The sequence below is a fragment of the Psammomys obesus genome, unplaced genomic scaffold (genome assembly GCF_907164565.1).
Source record: "Psammomys obesus unplaced genomic scaffold, mPsaObe1.curated_primary_1811, whole genome shotgun sequence".
NCBI classification, from domain to species: Eukaryota; Metazoa; Chordata; class Mammalia; order Rodentia; family Muridae; genus Psammomys; species Psammomys obesus.
Window position 1 is genome coordinate 134,157 of NW_026596129.1, and position 22,386 is coordinate 156,542.

Genomic DNA, 22,386 nt, shown 5'->3' on the forward strand with positions numbered 1-22,386 from the left:
TTTGGCATTATAGTTCTTTGAGGTTTTTCACCTGAAGTAAATTTTCCTTCTTTCTAGCCAATTTGTTGAGACAGGGTCTCATAGCTCAGGGTAGACACACATTCCCTAGCTTCTTATCCTTATCTCTACCTGCAGAGTGCTGGGCTCTCAGGCATTTACCATCAAGATTAGCTTGTGAATAAAAAAACAAAACAAAAACAACAGGTTTTTTTTTTTTACATTGTGAAATAGTCACGTATGTAATGCAATTTAATATAATTGTTGAATATTTAAAAATAATTTCATTTAGCCGGCAGTAGTTGCACATGCCTTTAATCCCAGTACTTGGGAGGTAGAGGCAGGTGGATCTCTTGAGTTTGAGGTAAGCCTGGTTTACGGAGTGAGTTCCAGGATGGCCAAGGCTACACAGAGAAACCCTGTATCAAAACAAAAACAACAAAAAAATATTCTTCCAACCTTTTTCTTCAATTTCATACAGCCCAAGTGCTGGGATTAAAGGCATGTGTCACCACCACCCAGTCTAAGATTTATTTAAAAAAAAAACTTTTTATTATGTGTGTGTGTTTCCTATGTATGAATTTAAGAGTTCACATGACTCTAGAGGCCAGAAGAGGGCATCAGATCTGGAGCTACAACTATAGGTGAGTTTGAGTTTTTGCTATGGGTGCTAGGAACTGAACTCCAGTCATCTGGAAAAACAACTGTTATTTGCACTTAACAGCTGAGCTATCTCTTCAGCCTCGTCTCCCCAAACAAGGCAGTTAATATATTTTAAATTAAATCTTTGAGAATGTCACACAGTCACACAATGTATTGTAACTGCCTTGACTCTTCCCAGAGCCACCACTACTTCCTTACGCCCTCCCCCCAAACTTTGTATCCTCTTTTTAAAAATAACCCATCAAGTCCAATTTGTGCTGCCTGTGCACTCCTGGGTGTGCAGCCATCCACTGGAGCACAGTTGACCTATCAAGGGCCTTATCCTTAAGGAAAACTGATTTTTCCTTCTCCCAAAAGCCATCCACTGTTAATAGAGTCCCCAGTTACATGACCCTCTCCCCCTCAACACTACACTGTTAACTGGATTGATCATGTACAGATCTTATGCCTTAGCCACAGCTACAAAACAAGGAACTTTTTAACCTCTACACCAACACACACACACACACACACACACACACACACACACGTCAGGCATGTGTTTTGTTTTGTTTTGTTTTTTTCCATCTTGCTTTTTGAGACAGAGGCTCATGTAGCCCACGACAGCCTGGAACTTAGCATACAGCTGAGGATTTACTTGAGTTCCTGCTGCCACCTCCTAAGTATCAGCAGCAAGCTATTCCTCTTTTATATGTATATGCATGTTCCAGTATCTGTGTGTACATACATACGTGTGTGTGTGTGTGTGTGTGTGTGTGTACGTACGCGTGTGTAAGCCCAAGGTTGATGTTGTTATCCTCAAGTTTGTGTGGCAAAGCTTTTAACCACTGAGCCATCTCCTCCGTCGCAAGCTATGCCTTTAAAAAAATGTACAATATCTTCCCCACATATGCATCATCTAACAAGTGATGGGAATAATTCACAGGTAGGTCCAGTGCAATGGTAATTATAGTTCAATGAGTTGCCACATCTTCAGAATTTTGGGTACACATGAAACCACTAAAGAGTTGTTTGTTTTTAGTTTCATTTTGTATGTGTGTGGGTGTTTTGACTGCATGTATGTCTGTGCACCAAGTGTATGCCTCTTGCCTAAGAACGCCAGAAGAGGGCATCAGATATCATGGGAGTGAAGTTACAAAATGGTTGTAAGCCACTGTGTGGGTTGCTGGGAGTTGAACCTGGGTGCTGTGGAAGAATAGTCAGTGCTCTTAACCATTGAGCCATCTCTCCAAATCCTCACTAAAGGGTTTTGTTTTTGTTTTTCAACACAGTAGGGACATATGTCTTCTTTCTTTTCTTTCTCTCTCTCTCTTTTTTTTTTTTTTTTTTTTTGAGACAGGGTTTTTCTGTGTAGCCTTGGCTGTTCTGGACTCACTTTGTAGACCAGTCTGGCCTCTAACTCAGAGTATGCCTGCCTCTGCCTCCCGAGTACTAGGATTAAGGCAAGCACTACCACTGCCTGGCATGTGTCTTATTTCTTTTTTTTTTTTTTTAATTTTTTTTAGAAGGAGTTTATTTGCTGCTTCAGATTCTAGCAGGATAAGAGTCCATGATGGAGTGAAGGAGCAGCAGCTGAGAGTTCAGATCTCCATTGATTTTGCTGGTAAATTTGATTGGGTCAAGAAACACACACATGACTAGTAAAGCACACTCCCAGGAGTATCTCTGAGAAACTATCTAAAGGAGATTAGCTATGGATGAACTAATACCTGCCTTGAATATTAGTGGCACCATAATCTGGAGCTCCACATGGAATAAAAGGGAATATAGTTCAAAGTCAATAAATAGGGGTAGCCTCCTTTTTCTAGGTTTGGCTTTGCTCATTGCTTGATTTTCTTTACAAACTTTGCATATTCTTGTCCTCCTTGTTCTCATTATTGAGTCATCCTCAAAGCTTTCCACAGCCCTCCTGCAGGCTGCCTGCAGATATTCCAACCCTGCTGCACATAATTTGGTCTCCTGGGCCTTTCTCTGAAATTAGGATAGAGTCCTTCATTCACTACAAATCTTCCACTCTATGTGACTTTAAAACCAGTATCATGTAGATGAGGCGTAAGCCTGCAAACAGTTTTAGTAGTTAATCCTATTGTACCTTTGGCTAATATGGTCTCCTGAATGACTGAATACAGGGAAAAACTTTACAGGATCTCCAGGGGTGTTTTTTTTTTTTGTTTGTTTTTTGTTTTTTGTTTTTTTTTTTTTTTTTAATCACAAGAAAGTTTTGATATTACAAGAAACACTTGATATATTGAAGGAGTCAGCTTATGGAATTTTACTTTTTTACCTTATTTTTAGCATATAGTCTGGAGGTTAGTCTCACGAGACCTAGCGGAAACAGATGCTCTTACCATAGTCTGTTTTTAAATAGGAAAGTCTTCTGCAAGTGAAATGTTGAGCAAATTTTTACTGACTGATGCAGTTTTTACTTTAAGGAAGTTGCTTGTGGCTTTTTGCTTTAAAAAAATGTTATCTGAGTGTTGAATAAATGAGTCTTGATGAGAATCCTGTCTTGACTCCATTCCTCGAGTCTCTGTTCCTATCATTCCCATTCTCTCCTTCAGGTAACCCTGCTTGACTTGCTCCGCCGGACGGGTCAATATATGATGAAACCTGGATATATGATGGAGTCTGGGCAATGCTTGAGATGCCTTCAAGGCATCTTTCCTGTTGTCCCAATGCAAATAATTTGGTTGTTTTGAAAATGACTTTAATATCTTCAGGAACTGGACATTATTTTTGTCCATACTGAAAGTATTCTGATTCTTTCTATTCTGCTTTTTGATTGCAACTCTCACTATAAATCTGGCTAAATGCAGTTGACAATACACATGCTACATCCCGAATACTGAGTTGCATTGAAACACCCTTCTCCTGTTCAAATGGTTTCTCACCTATAAATTTACAGCTTGAAAAAAAAACAAAACGCGAACAAGTCGTACTTTGTCAAAATCTAAAATGAGGTATATGTGTGTGTATATATATATATATATGTATATATACTATAAATTAAGTAGTTATTATATCAGTAATATAATGATTTTACATGTATAAAAACTGTCTCACAATTAAATTTTAAATATTTATAATTAAAAAGTAGTTTGACGGGAAATAGATGCCTTGTGTGTCTCAAAAAAGCTGCTCCCAAGAGCTGTGAATTCTTTAACAAAACCCCCAATCCTGGATATGGAATACATCCTCTTGAGATATACAGAGAAGATCCAGAAGATGCCCCCAACAAAAACTAAACTTTCTTCTTCCTCTTATTCATTTTCTTAGATAGGGTTTCTATTGCTGTGAAGAGACAGTATGACCACAACAACTCTTATAAAGGAAAACATTAACTCGGAGCTGGGTTACAGTTTAGAGGTTTAGTCCATTTATCCTAATGGCTGGAAGCATGGTGCTGGCAGACATGGTGCTGGAGAGGGGCTGAGAGAGAGAGTTCAACATCTGGATCCTTGAGTAGCAGGAAGGAAGAGTGATACTGGCTTGAGCTTCTGAAACCTCAAAGCCTGTGATATACTTCTTTCAAGGCCACACCTACTTCAACAAGGCCACACCTTCAATAATGCCAATCCCTTTGAGTGTCTTATTTCTTAACAACATCTCTGTCTCCAACTAATAATGGGATAAAGGAGGGACAGAAGCAGGAAGATGAGCACATCTGAGTGGGAACAGTGGATGCACAAAGAAAGGAGCAGATTTATTCAATCTTGAAGCTAGAGCCACAAGGATTACCTAATGGACTGTCTGTGCTCATGATCTTCCTCAAATCAGCAGAAATCCCATAGTTACATTTTCTCCCACAGTGGGAGTCCAGCTCATCCATAGCCCAACAGGTCTACCCACTTGCCCCAAAGACAAAGACATGCACTGTCCCCATTTCCCGACATTTAATTAGGAAAAAATTACAATGAAGAAAAACTCATGCAACAAAAGAAGAATGGACTGGGGGTCTGGGACCATCAGACAGGGCCAGATTCCTCAGAGGAGGCAGGAGACACAAAACAGTAAGGCACTGCCACCTTGGCCTCTAGGGATGGGCATATGATGGGGTGGCTGAGGCTGAGGGAGTTCAGGGCAAATGCCTACAACACTGAGAAAGTTTGGCAGTAGGGACACAAGGAATGTCCTAAAGGCCCAGGCCCACATCAGGTCCAAGGACAGCCTAGTTATAGTTCTCTCAGAAACAACAGGCCCCATGAAAATGTGGTCTGACTCCTGAGATATCTGAAGAGGGACATTGGACTGGCCAGGCCACTCTGAGGGCAGCTTCAGATGCATCATCCAACCCCGAATGCTCCTGGTACTGAGGCTCTCTTCTTAGGACAAGTGGGGCCTGACACAGCAAAGGTGAGATGCCAGAGGCTAAGCCAAGGCTGGCAATATCACAAAGGAACCAGGATAGGAAGCAGAGCCCAGATCAACCAAGGAGGCAATTCTGTGAGGCTGGCAATATCCCATGGATTATGTATATTTACATATGAAAATTAAGGTAGGATTATGTTAATAAATAGGAGCAAGGAGGGCAAGGGCTCTCCTGACATGGGAACACAAGGGCAAGAGGGGTGGGGGTATTGCTGTTGCTTGTTGGGGGAAGCTTGGTCTTGTTATCCCCTCCCCCTGCAGGGCCCAATTCAAGGCACCAATGAAGGGGGCCCAGGTGTGATGGGGCATTTTGGCCTGATAAAGCTTCCCAAACAACACCAGATTTGGGTCTCAGCCCTGGAGATCCAAGCCTAGAGCCAGCCACTCCCTTAGCTGGGAGAATGGCTTGGAAATGAGAAACCCCCTCCTCACCATCTTCCCACTCAGCTGCTGCTGGACACCAAGGTGATGATGTGCTCCAGCTTCTGTCGAAGTTTGTGCTTCCGACAAGAGGCATCTCGGTCCAGCGAGGTAAGGATCTAGGGAATGAGGATCCATTGGAGCAGACTCCAAGGCAGGGCCCTATTTCTGCATAAAGCCCTTGCTTCCCAAATGGGTGCTTCCCTCCCCAAGGCTTCATTCCCTGTGCCAAGCTCATATTCTAAACCTCTAACCTCTCAGCAAAACCACCCAATCCCACTTTACTCCCAATACCATCCCCAACTTTTCTACCTTGGCTCATGTGTGGCCTCTTTGAACAGTGTGACGTACTTGCTGTTATCAATCTCTGTTCTCTCCTAACCCAAACTCCTTGGTAAATACGGCCATTCAATCCTCAATCCACTCAGAGGTCTGGCTCAGCATATGGGACTGACTCTACTGGGTACTTCTGGGTTCCCTCCCTGCCCTCTGCCAGTTCCCTGTTTCCTCCTTGACCTGCAAGGAGCCCCAAACACTGTTTGGTCAGATCTCAATCCATAGCCCCTTGGTGAGGTTTGTTGTTGTTGTTATTGTTGTTGTTTTTGAGATACTGTCTGTGTATCTCTAGCTGTTTTGGAACTTGCTTTGTAGACTGAGCTAACCTTGAATCAAAGATCTACCTGTTTTTGACTCCTGAGTGTTGCGACTAAAGGCATGGGACTACCATGCCTGGCCAGGGCTTTAGATTTAGTGTACTTATTCTCAAATGCACATCTGTGTTTGTCTGTGTACACGTGTGCATATGGACACACATGCATGTGTGTGGAGGCCAGAGGTCAATACCTGGTGTCTTTATCATTCTCCACCTTTTTTAAAATGTGTATGAGTGTTTTACCTGCATGTATGTATGTATATCACATGTGTACCTGGTGTCCCTAGAAGTCAGAGGAGGAGACCAGATTCCCTAGAACTGGAGCTAGAGGGCTGTGAGCTGCCATGTGAGTGCTAGGAATCAAACTCAGATCTCTAGAAGAATTGCAAGTGCTCCTAACTGCTGAACCATCTCTCCAGCCCCTCCACCTTAGTTTTTTATAAGATCTCTCACTGAACACAGAACTCCCTGATTGCCTAGACTGGCTGGCCAACAAGCTCTGGGGATCTGCCTATCTCCTCCATTTCCCAGCCACCATGCTGGGATTATAGACACATGACACCACACCTAGTATTTTACATGAGTGCTTAGAATCCAAACTCAGGTCCTTATGCTTTCACAGCAGGTATTCAATCACTTGAGCTGTTTCCCCATCCACTGTCTCAGGACTTTAAATTCAATATATGGGTTTCAAATGTGTACTTCCATACTAGACTTCCCCTGAATCTATACTCCTATACCTTGTATACTTGTCATTTTAAGTCTAGTTAGCAGGAGAATGGTAATTGGGCTCAGCCTCCCCAGTCTGAGCCAATCAACTTTGACACCATCCCTGCTACTCATCCCAAGATGCTCTATGTTCCTTCAGGGCTTTAGCACTTTCTATGGATGGGCTAAGTGGTCCTTAAGATTCTTGGTCTTCATTCCCTGGGCCTCACAAGTCTATTCCTCTGACAGTCTTCCTGATCTGTGATTATAGCTGTGAATACCCCACCAGCTTCTTAGGCTGAAGAAGCCCATCATCCTTGATTCCTGCTTGTGGCTGACATCCAGCTACTCAGAAGAGTATGAATCCAGACTTCCTTATGTGTTCCTCTGTCTGCCAGTAACTCCAACCAACCACAAAAGCTACAGGCTCTGCTAATAGCTAGATGCACCCACCTCTAGCCCCACGCCATACTCCTTGGCCCATCCCTTCCAATTTTCCAGTCTTGTAACTTTTATCTAGTGGGAACTCTATACTCCAGCTAGTGTTTTCTCTCATGTATTCCTTAAATCCCAGCATTAAGGAAATTGTTGCTCATGCTGGCCCTAGGCAAAGGACGGACTGTAGACAACATTATAATATAGGTTCTGTGTCCCATCTTGCTCAAATGCTTGCGGCACTCCTGAACACATCAACCTCCCTTTGCCCCTTCCTTTGCATCATCAGAGCCATGCAACTGGGGGATCTGTGGGGTGCATCAACATACCTCCTGACGGTACTTGGTGACATAGAAGTAGAGCTCGCTGAGTGCACTTAGGACATTGAAGTCATTGGCATGGAGGCGGGACTGCTCCACTAGGTAGGCATCCATGTCCTGGTCACTGATGGATGCCATCTTTGCGATATCTCGGTAGTACCTATAGAGACCCTGGGTGAGTGATTCATGCACATGTCATAAAAGTCAAAACTCATGTTATCTGTATTTGGCCAGCCTCTGGGGCTTTCTCTTGTATCTGGCCAGCCTCAGACAGGCTGTTTAGGCAGGCAGCAGTCTCCCAGGGCCCACCTCTCCACCCAGCTCTTGTAATTAGGGATGTCCTTGGCATAGAGCAGCTTGTTCGAAGGTGAGTCCTTGCCCAGGCGATGCTCTGATGTGGAACAGGAGTCCATGAAGGTCTGGGCCACCACTGACAAACAGGCATCTGTGATGCTATTCTTGTGGATGTCGAACACAAATTGAGGATTCTTGATCACATTCACCCAAAAACGCAGAGGCAAGCTGAACAGAGGTAACAGGAGGGACACATTTAGGGCAAATGGCTTTTGCTTTAACTTTCTGCTGGACTTAGGCAATGAGAAAGAATAGGTAGTGTTTTTTTCCTCAACCTCCACTCCTGAAACATCCACTGTCTCCACCTGTGCCAAGCCATCAGTATTGCTACCCTATCCAGGGCCCTGGAGAAAAACGTCCAAGCTCAGTGCTAGACTAGCACTTCCCATCTGCACAACCCAACAGGAACCACCTTCTATATACTCATATTCATATTCAGTTCCAGGCCAAGCCATTGTCCCAACCCTTCTGCATGGAGGGCTATTCAGCTGCCAGTCAACCTGCCTCCATGGGCCTTGGGGTTTTGCTAAGTCACTAGCCTCTTCCTCCCACCCATTCTTAGAAGAGCCAGCAGCAACCAGGAACCAATAAGTACCAGTTGCTTTTCCAGGTGTGGCGCACATCAGGGTCACTGATCTGACGCTGGTCAGCCTGTTCATCCAGGAAGTCAAACATGTACTTGATGGCCAAGGGTAAGGCTGAGCCCCGGTGGGCTGTACTGAACACTGTTTCAAACAGGTCATCCACAAACTTCTGCAATGTGCCCTATGAGTGACAGTAAGAGAACTATGTCAGGAACTACCCCAAATCAAACAGACAGGGATAGAATAGCTCAGTAAAGAACTCCCCTGGCTGGGCATAGTGGTGCACACCTTTAATTCCAGCACAGGGAGGCAGAGGCAGGCAGACCTCTGTGAGTTTGAAGCCAGCCTGATCTACAAAGCAAGTCTAGGACAGCCAAGGCTACACAGAGAAACTCTGCCTCAGAAAAATAAAAGTTAAAAAAAGAACTCTCTTGAAGAGCTAGCATGACTAAAATGGACCTTCCCTTGACCTCAGTCCTAGAGATCCTACTGCAAAGGCCCTGAGAAAGCAGCCCCTGCCTGGTAATACCATTTCATCTTATGGCTAAGACTGGGCTAGAAGATGTCAATGAAGATACCAAGGGAGCCTGGAACAGGCCCACACCTTGGTGGCCAGCAGCCTTGTCAGATATATTTCTGAAACCATCTTGCTGCCACGGTCTCCTTCTCGGTGATCAGCATGATCGTGGTTCTTCACCAGATGCCACAGCTTGGTGCCCGCCTCCTGGTCAGGTGTGAGCATAGGTGCTCGGGAACGAAGGCTATCCGGGCTGCTGGCAGCACGGAGCAAGCTCTCTAGGGCAGAGGACAGATGTGACCCTTAGGGTTCTACAGGCCCTGACCATTACCCACCCTCTTGCTCCATTCTCTTTCAGGAGCCCAGAAGCCTTTGTATCCTTGCCACCCCTTCCCTACTAGGCTCTATAGAACTGGAGACTACCCAGGGGCCCAAAATAATAAGTCTTTTCAGATGGGCCAAGACAGCTACTTGGGGCCTCGTAAGATGGTTTATATGGCCAGAAAAGGCCATCATGATGAGGAAACCTACCATAGCGGCTGAGTGAACGGGTGAAGGTGAAGGAGTTGGCCATGTTATAGGCAGACACTTGTTTGGGCACCAGTGCTACTAAGGAACCATCTGTCACCTGGAGGTCCAAAGATAAAGAAGGAAGCCAAAGGGCCTCACTCATTCAAACTCTTCAGTATACACATGTATAGTGGCAACCAGGCCTGATCAGAAGGGCTCATAAATAAGTATAGGGATCAGGGCTGAGAAGAGACCTAGCCACTGGGCCCTGAAGATGAATAGGCTCCAAGTTCCTCACCTGGTAGTGGGCCAGTGAGTTGACCCTCTTCCAGTCACACTCAATCTTTGTAGTGACGTCCTCATCTTGGAGGATAATTCGGGCCATGCGGCCCTGGCGCCATTCTGCAGACCACAGTCAGCTCTTAGGGACATTCACCCCCACAAGGTCTTAGGCCTACTCCTCTTAAAGAACAGAGCTCAGGTACAGAGTATGAGAGATCCCTGGGAGGAGTTGGATAGGTAGGGGCTAGGAGAAAAGAGAAGGACCTTACCCAGGTCCATGTCCTCAGCTTTGGGACGCTGAGAGTATGGAATGCCCTTGTACACAGTATCCAATAGCTTGTCTTTGGCCTGGGTGATGCTATCACAGTTGAGAACCTTCACAGGAACCTGAGCACTGCCCTCACTCTCCGGGCACACACAATGCAGAGTCTAAGAGTGAAGGAACCCCAGCATGATTTCTGAGCAAGGAAGGCTCCTCCCCCTCAGTTCCTGCTCACATAGCCCCATCCTCACCAGAGTCTTATAATCGATCTGCTGCCGGATGAGCTTGTCCTCACTTAAGGAGTAGCGGGCCTCGCCTGTTATGGCATCGATGGGACCTTTCTCCATCTGCTGCTTGATGGCGCAGTACAGCAGGAAGAGTGGCTCCCCGGCGCACTCCTATACCCAGGGTCAGGGGCATAGCTGGCTGCCTGTCTGGCCTACCAATCAATGGCACCCACCCCTGGATACTCCTCCCCTGCAGCCCAGCCCACTCAACCACACCTTCAGGAACTTATGCAGCAGGAATGTGAACCAGTTGGTGAGCATCTTCTCAGCTACTGACTCTGTTCTGTGGTAAGAGATAGGTCCTAAGGCCTTGGCCTGGCAAGGGAACAGAGGGAAGGGCCAGAAACAGGAAACAGAAGAGTGGGCTGGGGGAGAGGCCAGGCAAGGCAGTTACATACCTGCGCAATAGCAGCTTTGGGTGGTTCTTGCTCTCAAGGTTTTTCTCTATGAGGTCAGCCAGCAGTTGCTTGAGCAGCCCAGTGGCATAGTCAAGCCGGCTCTGCAGGGCCACCATGGTGAGTGAGGCCACAGTGCCTCGGTCACGCATGGAGAAGCTGCTCTGGGCCTCCAAAGTGTGGATGAAGGTGAGCAGGAAGGCACGGCTGTGCAGCAGCTGCCCAAAAAGGCGCAGGGCCTTCTCCACATTGGGGGGAGTCTGTGGGGACCAAGGAGTCTCAGAGGGTAGGTAGTGGTGGCTCTAGGGGAAACAGAACATGGACAGGCTGCAGGGGGCTCACATCCAGCTCCTTGAGCACTGGGTGGGCCTCAATGCCAGGGAAAAGCACTCGCACAGCATAGGTCCGGTAGTCCAAGAAGGGGATCTGCACACCATCCATGTGGTTTGTCAGTTCATTGATATCTGTCTGCAGCTCAGCAAAAGCTGTGGGGAAGTAGGGTAGAATGAGTTGAGCAAGAGACAAGGAAGTCCCTCAGCTCTCCCACACTGTGGTAAACCCCCTGCTTTTAGCACCTTCCTTGCATTCCAAGGCCACACGAGACTCCAGGTTGTCCATCTGTAGCTGGAGCCGCTTAAGTGTGCGGTCTGCATCCTGAGTCTTTCGCTTGTAGGCGACCAGCACAGCAGTGATGGCCAGCAGCAAGAGCCCTCCCCCTGCTGCCAGCCCCATCATAGCCGGTAAGGTTAGTGCCCGGTCAGCAGTGATGTGCAGGGTGCCCAACCAGAATTCAAGGCCACCCACCAGCACCTGTAAAAGCAAGCTTGAGGTGAACCAACTCCCATGCATACCCAAGGCTGACCGGTGGCCTCCTGAGCCCGTACCCACCATGACAGGCTGCCGGCCTGTCTGGCTGGGGGAATCACACAGAAGCTGAGTATCTGAGACAGTTAGTGTACATGGCTGTCCTCCAATCAATACTGTGTAGTTGAGGCGGGAGCTGCCAGCTGCAGCAGGGATCAGGTTCTTGCCCTACAATAGATAATCCACATGTAAACAGTCAAGCCATCCAGCTCTCTGCTTCTCCCCGCCTCTGCTCCCTACCATCTTCTACTCCCCAGCACCTTCAGTACAACATGTGAACCAGGTTTGACATCAAGCACACCAGAGGGCCCAAGTGGTTCAAAGCTGGGATCAGGGTAGTAGGTGAAGGAAGAACGGTTGAGGGAACGGGCTGTCTGCACATGGTCCAGTAAGAAGCCAAACTCATCAGGGTGTTCGCCTTGGGCCCGAGGCTGAGGACGCCCAAGGAAGATGCCAGGGGCCTTACAGAGCATTGCAGTGTCATTGATCACCTGGCACGTCTGTGGAGAAAACAGCAATCACCTCAGTAAACGAAGCCATGAGTAGCAAGGAGTGGGACAGGGGTGAAAACCCACTACTCACATTAGTGGTCTCAATACCCCGGTATTTGGCCCGTACACGAGGTTCCTGCACTGTCAGCAGATGGGTTCCACTCACAGTGATGGCGGTACTTCCACTGCAGAGATAAATAAAGGTCTCAGGCTCCCTCCCCCACCCACCCTTCCCTGAAATCACCAAGGTTTTTCTGAGAGCTCAGAGCCTCTGACCTTGGATCATTCAGCAGGTGCCTGGCTCTATAAGAGCAGGACAACTTTGTGCTGCTGATGTGGGTTCAGGAAGAAAGAATCACTTGATGACCCAGGGCCCCAGTAAACAGCTAAGGCTCCAAGAGAGACACTCAAGGTCCCAACTCAGCCCTGAACCCCATTCTCCTCAGGGTCTTACTTGATGATGCTCCAGGTGGGCTCAAGGTGTGTGACAGTGGGGTCCTGTGTGTAGGTATAGATGACTCCAGAGCTGGAGATGTTGGCATGGTCAATGGTAAGGGTGATAGGGGCTTGGCTGGGGCCCAGGGTGGAGACAGGTGAGATACACACGATTGCCTTGGCATCTCTCCTACATAGGGAAGCAGGAAGACTTGAAGCAGATAACCTGGCACTTTCAGCAACAGCTACCCTGCCCCCATAGCCCTCCACACAATGCTCAACTCCAGACTGCTTGTGCTCAGGCCCACCTCACAAACTGGCACTCGCCATCTCTTATAATCACAGTGACCCTGCTGCCAGCATCCAGAGAAGTTCCAGAGATAGTGAGCCGAGTGCCCCCAGAAGCTGGGCCCCGAGTAGGACTCACACGGTTAAATGTTGGGGTCTAGAGAAGAAGCAACTCTTGAGAGGAGGTAGGAGCCAGCCTCATTCAAGGGCTACTCCAAATTCCCCCAGATAGGGAAGGGAAAGGGGTTGGTAGACCACGTACCACAAAGCTGTAGAACTGCTGGGACTGTGTGCGGAAGTCAGCAGAACAGTCACCTACACAGAGCTCAGCAGGCCCAGGTGGTGGGCTGGGCACCAGCGATTCTTCCATCTCACATACAATCCTAAGAGTCACAGAAGGTCAGGACCAGCTGTGGTAAACAAGTACAAGGTGCTTACATGGCCACACTCACCTTTCAGCACTGACATATTGGGTGGCAATGGAGTTGCAACGTACACCAGCTACTCGAAGGCCAACCTCACGGGAAGTGAGGCCCAGGTTCTCACCCACAATGGTGACCCAAGTGCCACCCTCCTTGGGTCCTGTGAGTGGGTGAATCTGCAGAGCAGGATAAGGAGCAAGAAGATCAGGCCAGACTCATACATGCTCAGCAGGCAAGGCAAGATTGGTAGGTGAAGCTAACCTGAGTAATTCGGGGATGGCTGCATCGGGCACCCTTCTGGCTTGGGTGCATCCAGTTACTTTTGGGAGCCGGGCAGTGAGCCCGCAGCTGGCACCTGTGCTCCGAGATGCACCAACCGCAGTTGAATCGGGGATCAGCTTTGAGGCACAGACCACAGCTAGGTCGCTGAGCCCAGCACTTGTAAAGAAGGGCTGCAGGCACAGGGAACTACTGATGGAGCAAGCAATGGCAGAGAAGCAAGGGGCTCTAGGGCCTCCAGATTTGTCCCCAGCAGTGCCAGTGGTGCCCCAGGAGTCATGCTCCTTGGTCATACGTCACCCCTTACCTCGGAAGCTGGGAGGCTTATCAATGGGAAAATCTCCATCCCAGACCACAGAGAAGTCCAATTCAGTGTCACCAAATTCATCACCTTCATAGAAGTACTAAGAAAAATGGAACCACATAAACACAAGTAAGATGATCAAAATCCTTGCCCAACTTAGGAATCCCTAAACACTAAGAATGAGCCTGGCATGGTGGTGCATGCTTGTAATCTCAGCACTCAGGGAGGCAGAGGCAGGTGATCTCTGTGAGTCTGAGGCCAGCCTGGTCCACAAAGTGAGTCCAGGATGGCCAAGGCTACACAGAGAAACCCGTCTCAAAAAAAAACAAAACAAAACAACAACAAGAACAAAACTAAACTAAACTAAGAACAGCCTGCCAGGGCCTACTTGAGGCTGCCAGATAAGTAACCTGGATATAGACTAAAAACAAAAATTAAAAATGGACACACACATATATAATATAGAATATATATATACACACACACACACATACAAGAAAACAAACAAAAAACTACTACCAGCTCTCCCCTGGCTGGCCCACCCTGGGCCTCACCGAGGCATTCTGGCACTGCACACTGCTGCTGTTAAAGCGCACTGCAGGTACTCGATGCTGCCGCCCCTGTACACGAACCACACACTCGTAATTCTTCTGTCCTGACTGAGGCTGCGGCAGGTTCTTAGCCCGCAAGGTTAGAGGCTGCATGACACCCACAGGGATCAAGAGGTCTCCTCGAGGCAAGATCTCTGGGCAGCCCTGGGAGGAGAACACCTGTCAGGCATACTGGTATACCCACCTTTTCTCCAGGTACAAGGAAATGGAAGAGCAAACAAAAAAAAAAGTGAGAGACCAGCCCCCAAGGAGCCCAAGCTTCCCTCCTGCACAGTGCACTGCACCACCTCACCTCCGGGCTGTGGACCCTGCCCTCCTGGAAGGAGCACTCGTGTGGGTGGCTGGTACACACATGACGGTACTTACACCAGTGGCAGGGGTAAGGGCTGCCGACACAGGACATGCACCTGGAGGGGGAAGTGGCTTCAGAAATAACATAGAAGATCTCACTGCCCTGTATTCCCCTCCCACAAGACATGCTGGGGAACGAATAAAGAGGGCAGGCAGCAAGCCTGAACATCAGGATTGGACAGATGTGGGGACAGAAAGCAGGAAGACCCAACAGCTCACCCTAAGGCTCTAGAGAAAGTTACACTGCAAATTTTCTCTATTCCAGAGCACCTATCTATCCACAGGCCTACGGACAGATTCTGGACCAGGTACTCACGACTGGAGGGCACTGCAGTTGTAAAAGACAAAGTCAACCCCAGCAAACCTCACGCCAGTCTCCATGGAGAGCAGCTGCAACCGCACAGTATGAGTGGCTCCTGCAGCAAGCCAGATGGCGATCACCAACTACCCTGGGATCCTGCCTGCCCAAAAATACCCCAGATAGCCCCAGCCCACTGACCATGCCCTCTGGTAAGTATCTGGAGCTCCTGAAGGGATGGTGAAGGGCAGCGGAGCTCTCCAGATGGCAGCAGAATAGCCTCACTTTCAGTCACCTCCTCAAAGGAACAGCTCACACCCACACTGAGGTCTGGCACGTTGCGCATGGCTATGGTCAGCTGGGGGAGGCAGAGGACTCAGAGTGAGGTGTACCTTCCCTCATGAAGCATATGTGGGGCCGAGTATACGTCACTTACCTGTACCCCAGAGGATGTCACGGACACATTATTGGGCCGGACCCGCACCTGTACACATTTGTTCAGCTCTTCTGCAAAGCCATGTGGGGCAGAAGCACCTGGACAGGCCCCTTCATGGCAGCACCTGCATAGGGACAGGCCAGAGCAGTCGGAGAACTGTCCCAGGAGGACCCCGATTGGGGTGCAGTGAGAGGCTGAGGGGGGACAGAGGACAGCATACCCAGCTCATACTGCCAGGCAACAGCGTGCCTTGGCCTCATCCCCTGAGATCCAAGGGACGTCACTCAGGGTAGAAGTTCCGCTCATTAGCTGGAGAAAGTGGAGAAGGGAGGGAGGGGAAGGCTCAGGGCTGGGGAAAACTGGGCAGGTGGATGAAGGAAAGTATAGCAAGTGTGGCTGGCTCCTGTCCAGCTGACAAGGCCCTCCTAAGTCCTTCTATCTCCCAAGATAATGGCCCGGGGAGCCCATTGCTGCCCCACATCCCATACCCTCTGCCCTCACCTGTGCTGTAGCACACACCAACCACAGTGTGGGTCCCCTGAGCCCAGGCATGCAGCACAGCTCAGATACTGCTCACAGGTCTCCACCGGGAGTTGGCTCACCTGGGGACAGCCACATCAGCACACAGCCCACCCCTGCCCCACCACCCACCACCACCCACCACGGGCCCACCTGCTTCTCACTCAGGAGGTAGATGTGACGATGGTCAGGGCTCAAGAGCAGGTCTCGGAGTATGGGGCTTCCCTCCACCACAGAGACCGTCTCATACAGTTGAGCATCCTGAGAGCCATCAACCCGCACCTGAGCCATAAGACCAAGACAGAGAAAATGACAAGACAGCTATGCTACCATAGCTCCCAGCACCTAGAGCATCCTCTTCAGCCAGGGACTTTCTAGATTGCAACTGAGCTCAAGTAAGGCAGGGCCTCCTTGAGCCTGCACTCATTTTGTAGGCCTATAGTTTCAACAGTCATAGCCTTAGGCTAAGGCAAAGGCTACCTTGGGTTCAGCCAAAACAAAAACACCAGTGAAGGTACATGGCAAAGGAACCATGCAAGTAACAGGACTCAGTTCTTGGGGCCTAACCTGGGAAGTCATAATACCCTATTTAGAGTTATCCAGGCTCATGTGCATGTTCTGTACCCCAGGCTTTCTCTGCACAGTGTGAAAAACATTCTCAATCCCATAAGACAAGGGTTCTAGGACCAACCTTCTTCAAATTACCACTGCGTGTACCGATGAAAACCACAGAGTGCTGGTGGTAGGTATAGGCAGCCACACTAGCCATGCCATCCGTGCTGTCAGCCAGCAGAGGTAGCCCCTCAATCACGTGCAGGCCACCCAATGGTTGATTCAACACTAAGCCACAGAAGTTTCCATTGATCTGCATGGGCTGGTGACACAGGAGGGGTGAGTGAGAGTTCAAGCTAAACAGATGTTATCAGATTCCATGTTCTGTAAAGGAGCAGAACCTGGAAGAAACTGCCTTCCAGACATGCCTGACAGTTTGCCCTAGAACCCCATGGGGAAATGGGACTGGGGATGGAAAGCAAGGAGAGGGAAGAGAAACCTGAGCCTGCAAGACTTGAGACAGAGCAAAGAGAAAGCTGGGAGTTAATATAAAGGCAGGAAAAGGAAGGTGTCAGTATGCAAACAGGACACTGACCATGATATAAGAAGAGAAAAGAGAGTAAGGCTCTTAAGAAAGGTAGAGTGAGCATCAACTAAGGTGTCACTCCCAGGGAAGAGGGGGAGAAAGCCAGAGAGCTGTCATATGCAGCAAGGGGCAAGCAAAGGGCTCACAGTGTTGATGCACGGCAGCTCCTTATTCAGCAGCCAAGGCAGGGCCAGTGTGCCCTCCCCACGGTAGCATGACTGGATTCGGCGCCGGATGTGTGCATTGATATTGCTGAGGGTAAAGAGGCAAAGGATAGTCTGCCGAGGTGGGCTGGCTCGATTCTTCTGACCCTGAGAGAAGATGGTGAAGAGGACATCCTCGTCGGCTGGCACACCCAGAGCCTGGGCCAGCAGCAGGCCAGGCTTGGCCAGGTGGGCACTCTGCACCAGACGGTATTCCACGCCACGCCAAGAGCAGCCAATGGGGAACTCAACATAGGAGTAAAACTCTGAGTCCCCTGTACACATGCGCACGATCTTGGAGGTAAAGAATTTCTCGCCTGCTGTATCCAGCAGCGTTTGCTGGGTATCCAGCTGCAGTGTTAAGAAGTATACGAAGGAGGCACTGACAAAGCCGTATATGTAGTAGATGTCAAAGGCGGGGTACAAAGACAATGTGTCTGAAGGGATCTTGATCTGAGACGAGACAAACTCATCCTGGTACACCTAGAGATGAGAGCAAAGATGAGTGTGGGATGGAGGCCTGATCCCCACCCCACCTTGACTTCCCAACCCTGTTCCAACAATGTGGTCTTCCAATGGCTTCCCCTGTGATCTCCCATTTAACCCAATCTGGACAATTACTGGAATCTATGACACAGAATGCAAGGTGACCTCAATCTCTCTACAAGCAAGCTTTCTACAGGGGAACTCTGCCCATCTTTCTGTCCTCAGCAGCTGGTCTACATCTATGTGACAGTGAACGATCACAAATTCCCCTTTCAAACCAAACCTTTCCAAAGAAGCGGGGCCAGGACTGAGAGAAAGGAGTGAATAAGACCTGGGCTCATAAGAAGCAGGAGAAAGAGGACAAAACAAACAAGCATGGCTCACCCACCAGACTGAACATATCTGCACTGTCCTCATCGTTGATGAGTTTACGGGAACTCAAGGTGGGAAAGTATTCAGACTTGCCATCAACAGCAGTGCCCACAAACAGCTTGCTAGGCCCCTGGCCCTGTTCAACAATGACGCCAGCCATAGAGTCAGCCTCCTGGGCTCCTGACAGGTAGTGTTCCTTGCGATGGTGGGGCTCACCCAACTTGAAGAGGTCATCCAGACGCAGGAACTGGCATATGCCCTGCCAGATGCTGCCACAAGCTACCAAGCGACGGGCTGCATAGTCTATGAGGAGCAGCTTATTCACATTATCCACAGGTACCAGACGGTGGGAGCACACACGCATGCTAGGGGGTGGGTAGCAGCGAGCATTGTCCTCAACGGGCCCTGTGACATGGGCCCGTAGCTCAGTTAGGTTTGGAGCCAGCTTGAAAACTCGGTTCACTGCACCCACAAACACCTCCCCAGTCACTCGGTGCACAGCCAGGTGGGTCAATGTTGTATCTGTCACCACAAAGGTACGAAAAGGCCTGCTGCTACCCAGGCACCCTCCTATGGTGAAGAATAGCAATAGGAGAAGGCAGGCAGTGGGCATGACCGGCAGCTGTACCAGGGACAGGCCTGAGGAGAAACAGCAAGTAGTAGTCAGAAGCCCCTAGGCCCATGCTACTCTCCCTCCTCCTGCCCTACCTGTCCCAGGGACCCTGGCAAGCCAGGCTCAGCTCCACAGAGGGGAAGGGCAACTCATCCAACATGACAGAGCCCCATATGGTGACCGAGGCTGGGAGAGGGGAGGGGCCTCTAATAGGGCAAATGAATGAGTGACAAGCACAGGCAAGCTTGGAGGCCATCAATCACCCCCCACCCCTGTACTGGAAAAAAGCCAATAGGCCTTGCCTCATCTGGGCCACACCCAAAGGAACATCCAAGCAAGATGCTTGAAAAGATGCGGTGGGAAGCCCTCCCAGACTGGAACCCTAACATTATATCCTAGGAAAGGCAGGGAAAGAATAATCACAATTTGGGGGTGTGCGTCTCTGTGAGTGGCACTGCTAACAGGAGTCTTAGAGCAACGCTCTAGAGAATTAAGGCCTGAGGCTGGTTTCAGTGCCACCACATCACCAACTCATGCCCTCAGGTGCTTTCCACCCTGAGGGCCTTGGCTGCCTATCCAGGAGTCTGCTATCTGGCCTCTCCGCTGCAACACAAAGCCAAGACTCTCGCCGAGACAGACATAAGTCAAGCTTTGCTCAGACACAGGCAGACAGATGTTCTGCCAGGCCTGTGTGGCTCTCCCTGAAGACCCAAAGGCTAGTCAGGGAGGGATAGGGGCAGAGGTATCTAACCCAGTTTTGAGACTCCCAGAAGTCTTATATATAGGAGCCAGCATACCCAAATACAGTTGAAGCCTTAGGGATATGGAGCACCACCACCACCCCCCATATAATAGGGCTAGTGCTGGCACTTCACCCCCAGACCACACCCAGCCAGCCCCAGGCTGCAACAACAGCAGAGCAGTGTCCCTGCAACCAACGGGGGCAGAGCTCAGTGCTACCCTCTCAGTGCCCATTTCCCAAGGGAACACAGAGTGGGGGGTGGACGACTCAGCATGGGGGGTAGAAAACCAAGGGGGCACAGCAAAAAGAAAGGAAAACCAGCATTTGTTAGAACAGGGAGCAATTCCAGCTTGAAACTGCCAAGTTTCAGCTCAGATTGATCAGCTCTCAGGGGCTCTTTTGTCAGGTCTGCATCCTGAACCCTTCAAGCAACAACCAGAGAAGAAAGGAAGGCAAAAGAGAAAAGCGGCTGCATCCTGCCATCACCTCTTCTACACTCTGCAGAAAGCCAATTTAGGAATTGGCCAGGACAGGTTGAGGATTTACAGCCCAAGACCCCACCCCAGGCCCCACCTCTAAGTGATAACCTTAAGCATCATAGATGCACACAGCCCCTCTGCTACTGCCCTGCCAGCAAAGAGCATGATGATGAGGAAAGCTCCATATAGATATGCAGGTCCACAGCCCGCTCTTCCACAATACTCCCCTCTGTGCTACCAACCCAGCCAACCCTGCCCCCATCGGGGGCACCCCTGGGCAGACCCGCGGAGACCTTAGTCAATGAAGAGACCACAGCAATGCTCAGAGATGCTGCTCCTCCTCTACAAAAGGGTCCTATCAAGCAGTGGGGCTACGATCGAGGTGACTGTCTCTTCCCGCTCAGGGCAGGGAGTGTCTGGCGAGCCTGGTCTCGAGAGGCTCAGGACAAGGGCCTGACCCCTCAAACCATCTGAACCCCAAGGTTTTCTGAATCCCGGCCATCCAGCAAACTATTGGAGCACGGGCTGCAAGCATGGCGGCCACCTACCTGTCCCTCCTCCGCGGCTGACTCGGGGTGGCCACCCCTGGCCACGTGGACGTGCCCCAGTGCCCTACAGCCACCCCACACCCCACACTCCCGTGGCCCCACAGCCTTGCCCCTAGAGCCACAAAACTGCAACCTCTGCCGCCCACACACTGGGCTGGCCCGAGGCTGCCTGGGCCTTTTAAACTCGGACCGTACCACCGCACGGGGAGGGGGCTCCCAGGGAGGGCGGGGCCAGGGCCTGAGAGACAGAGCGTGAAGAAGGAAGGCTGCTGGTCCCTGGGGCCCAGGACTGTAGCGCAAAGCGCTAGCCGCCCGTGAGTCTCTAGGGATCCCTTCCTGAGAAACAACCCCCTTCGCTCAATGGCTGAGTCCTAGGCACGCGCCTCTCTACACCCCCAGCTCCGCCCCGGCTGCCTCCAGCAACCCTGGAATCTGTGAGCGGCGGCGTCACACCCCCTTGGGCCTGAAGCGGTCCCCCCCTCCGCCCCACCCCGCTCCTCATGAAGCCAAGGGCCACCTGCTGCAGTTGCAAGATTTTGCTTTGGCCGGCCTATCAAAAGCACACTAGCAAAGATTGCGCTGAAACTTGGGCCTCTTCTCCAATGGTCCATATACTAGAGTGCAAATACCCAACTTGAAGCTTTTAGCACTGCAGTTTATAGCCATTTCACCCAATTCCTTCCTCAGCAAGCCACCATGACTCTGAATCCACTGAATCTGAGATTCTAATTCCATTGCTTTCTTCTCTCTCTCTCACAGTATTGTGAGCTGTCATATGGGTGCTAGGGGTTGAATCCTGGGTCCTCTGTAAGGCCAACAAGTACTCTTTGATGAAACAACTCTCCAGCTTTGTTCTCAAACTGTTGATCCCTCTGCATTAGCATTCTAACTGATGTAATCTCAGGCATGCTTACCACCCAGAAAGAATGACTTTTATTTTTTAACTTTAAAAAAATGATTTTATATGTATGGATACTGTGCCTGCATGTGTATCTATGCACTGTGAGCATGCAATACCCTGAGGGTAGAAGAGGGCACCAGATCACCTGGAACTGGAATTATAGACAATAATTAGCTACTATGTGGGTGCTCAGAATCAAACCCAGGTCCTCTAGATGAGTGCCAGTTGCTGTTAATCACTGAGCCATCTCTCCAACCCTAAGAATGAATTTTTACCGGGTGTTAAAAAGATGGTTGCACAGTTAATAAAGCATACTGTTCTTGTAGAGGACCCAAGTTAAACTCCCAGCACCCAACTCTGATGGCTCACAAATGCATGTAACTCCAGCTCCAGGACATGTGACACCTCTAACCTCAATGGGCACCTGCATTCACATGTACATATCCAAATGCAGGCATGAACATATGTAATTTTTTTTTAACAACAACAACAAAAAAAATTGAGACAGGGTCTCAGCATGTAGCTCTGGCTGTCTTAGAATTCACTTTGTAGACTATGTTGGACTCAAACCCAGAGATCCACCTGCCTCTGCCTCCTGAGTGCTGGGATTAAAACTGCACCGAGCTCCTAAAATATATTTTTAAAAGAATGATTTTGTTTGTTTGTTTTTCAAGACAGGGTTTCTCTGTGTAGCCTTGGCTGTCCTGGACTCACTTTGTAGATCAGGCTGGCCTCAAACTCACAGTGATCCATCTGCCTCTGCCTCCCTGAGTGCTGGGATTACAGGTATGTGCCACTGTGCCCAGTTTAAAAGAGAATAGCTCAGAGGTTAAGAGCACTGGCTGCTTTCCA

The 22,386-nt window shown here is 49.5% G+C and overlaps 1 protein-coding gene across 5 annotated transcripts; it reads right to left on the reverse strand.

Moving 5' to 3' along the window:
• Positions 1–4,324: 4,324 nt before the first annotated feature.
• Plxna3 (plexin A3) lies at positions 4,325–20,767 on the reverse strand. 5 transcript variants are annotated; one of them, XM_055591783.1, is made up of 34 exons: positions 20,634–20,767; positions 18,268–18,890; positions 17,337–17,876; positions 16,744–16,926; positions 16,206–16,334; positions 16,035–16,135; positions 15,534–15,657; positions 15,299–15,455; positions 15,116–15,215; positions 14,741–14,855; positions 14,392–14,592; positions 13,841–13,937; positions 13,516–13,706; positions 13,285–13,430; positions 13,095–13,215; positions 12,853–12,989; positions 12,564–12,734; positions 12,201–12,294; positions 11,879–12,118; positions 11,643–11,786; positions 11,330–11,564; positions 11,097–11,239; positions 10,758–11,014; positions 10,576–10,642; positions 10,324–10,470; positions 10,080–10,239; positions 9,827–9,930; positions 9,550–9,646; positions 9,106–9,296; positions 8,513–8,682; positions 7,873–8,085; positions 7,573–7,723; positions 5,461–5,567; positions 4,325–4,999 (listed from the first exon to the last, which is right to left on the reverse strand). In XM_055591783.1, the coding sequence occupies exons 2-33, from the start codon at positions 18,862–18,864 to the stop codon at positions 5,472–5,474; spliced, it is 5,619 nt and encodes a 1,872-aa protein (XP_055447758.1). In that variant the 5' UTR covers positions 18,865–18,890; positions 20,634–20,767; the 3' UTR covers positions 4,325–4,999; positions 5,461–5,471. The 5 variants fall into 5 exon arrangements, with proteins under 5 accessions (XP_055447758.1, XP_055447757.1, XP_055447761.1 ...); XM_055591782.1 differs by having other exon boundaries at positions 4,325–5,567; XM_055591786.1 differs by lacking the exon at positions 18,268–18,890 and having other exon boundaries at positions 4,325–5,567.
• Between the last annotated feature and the right edge of the window lie 1,619 nt (positions 20,768–22,386).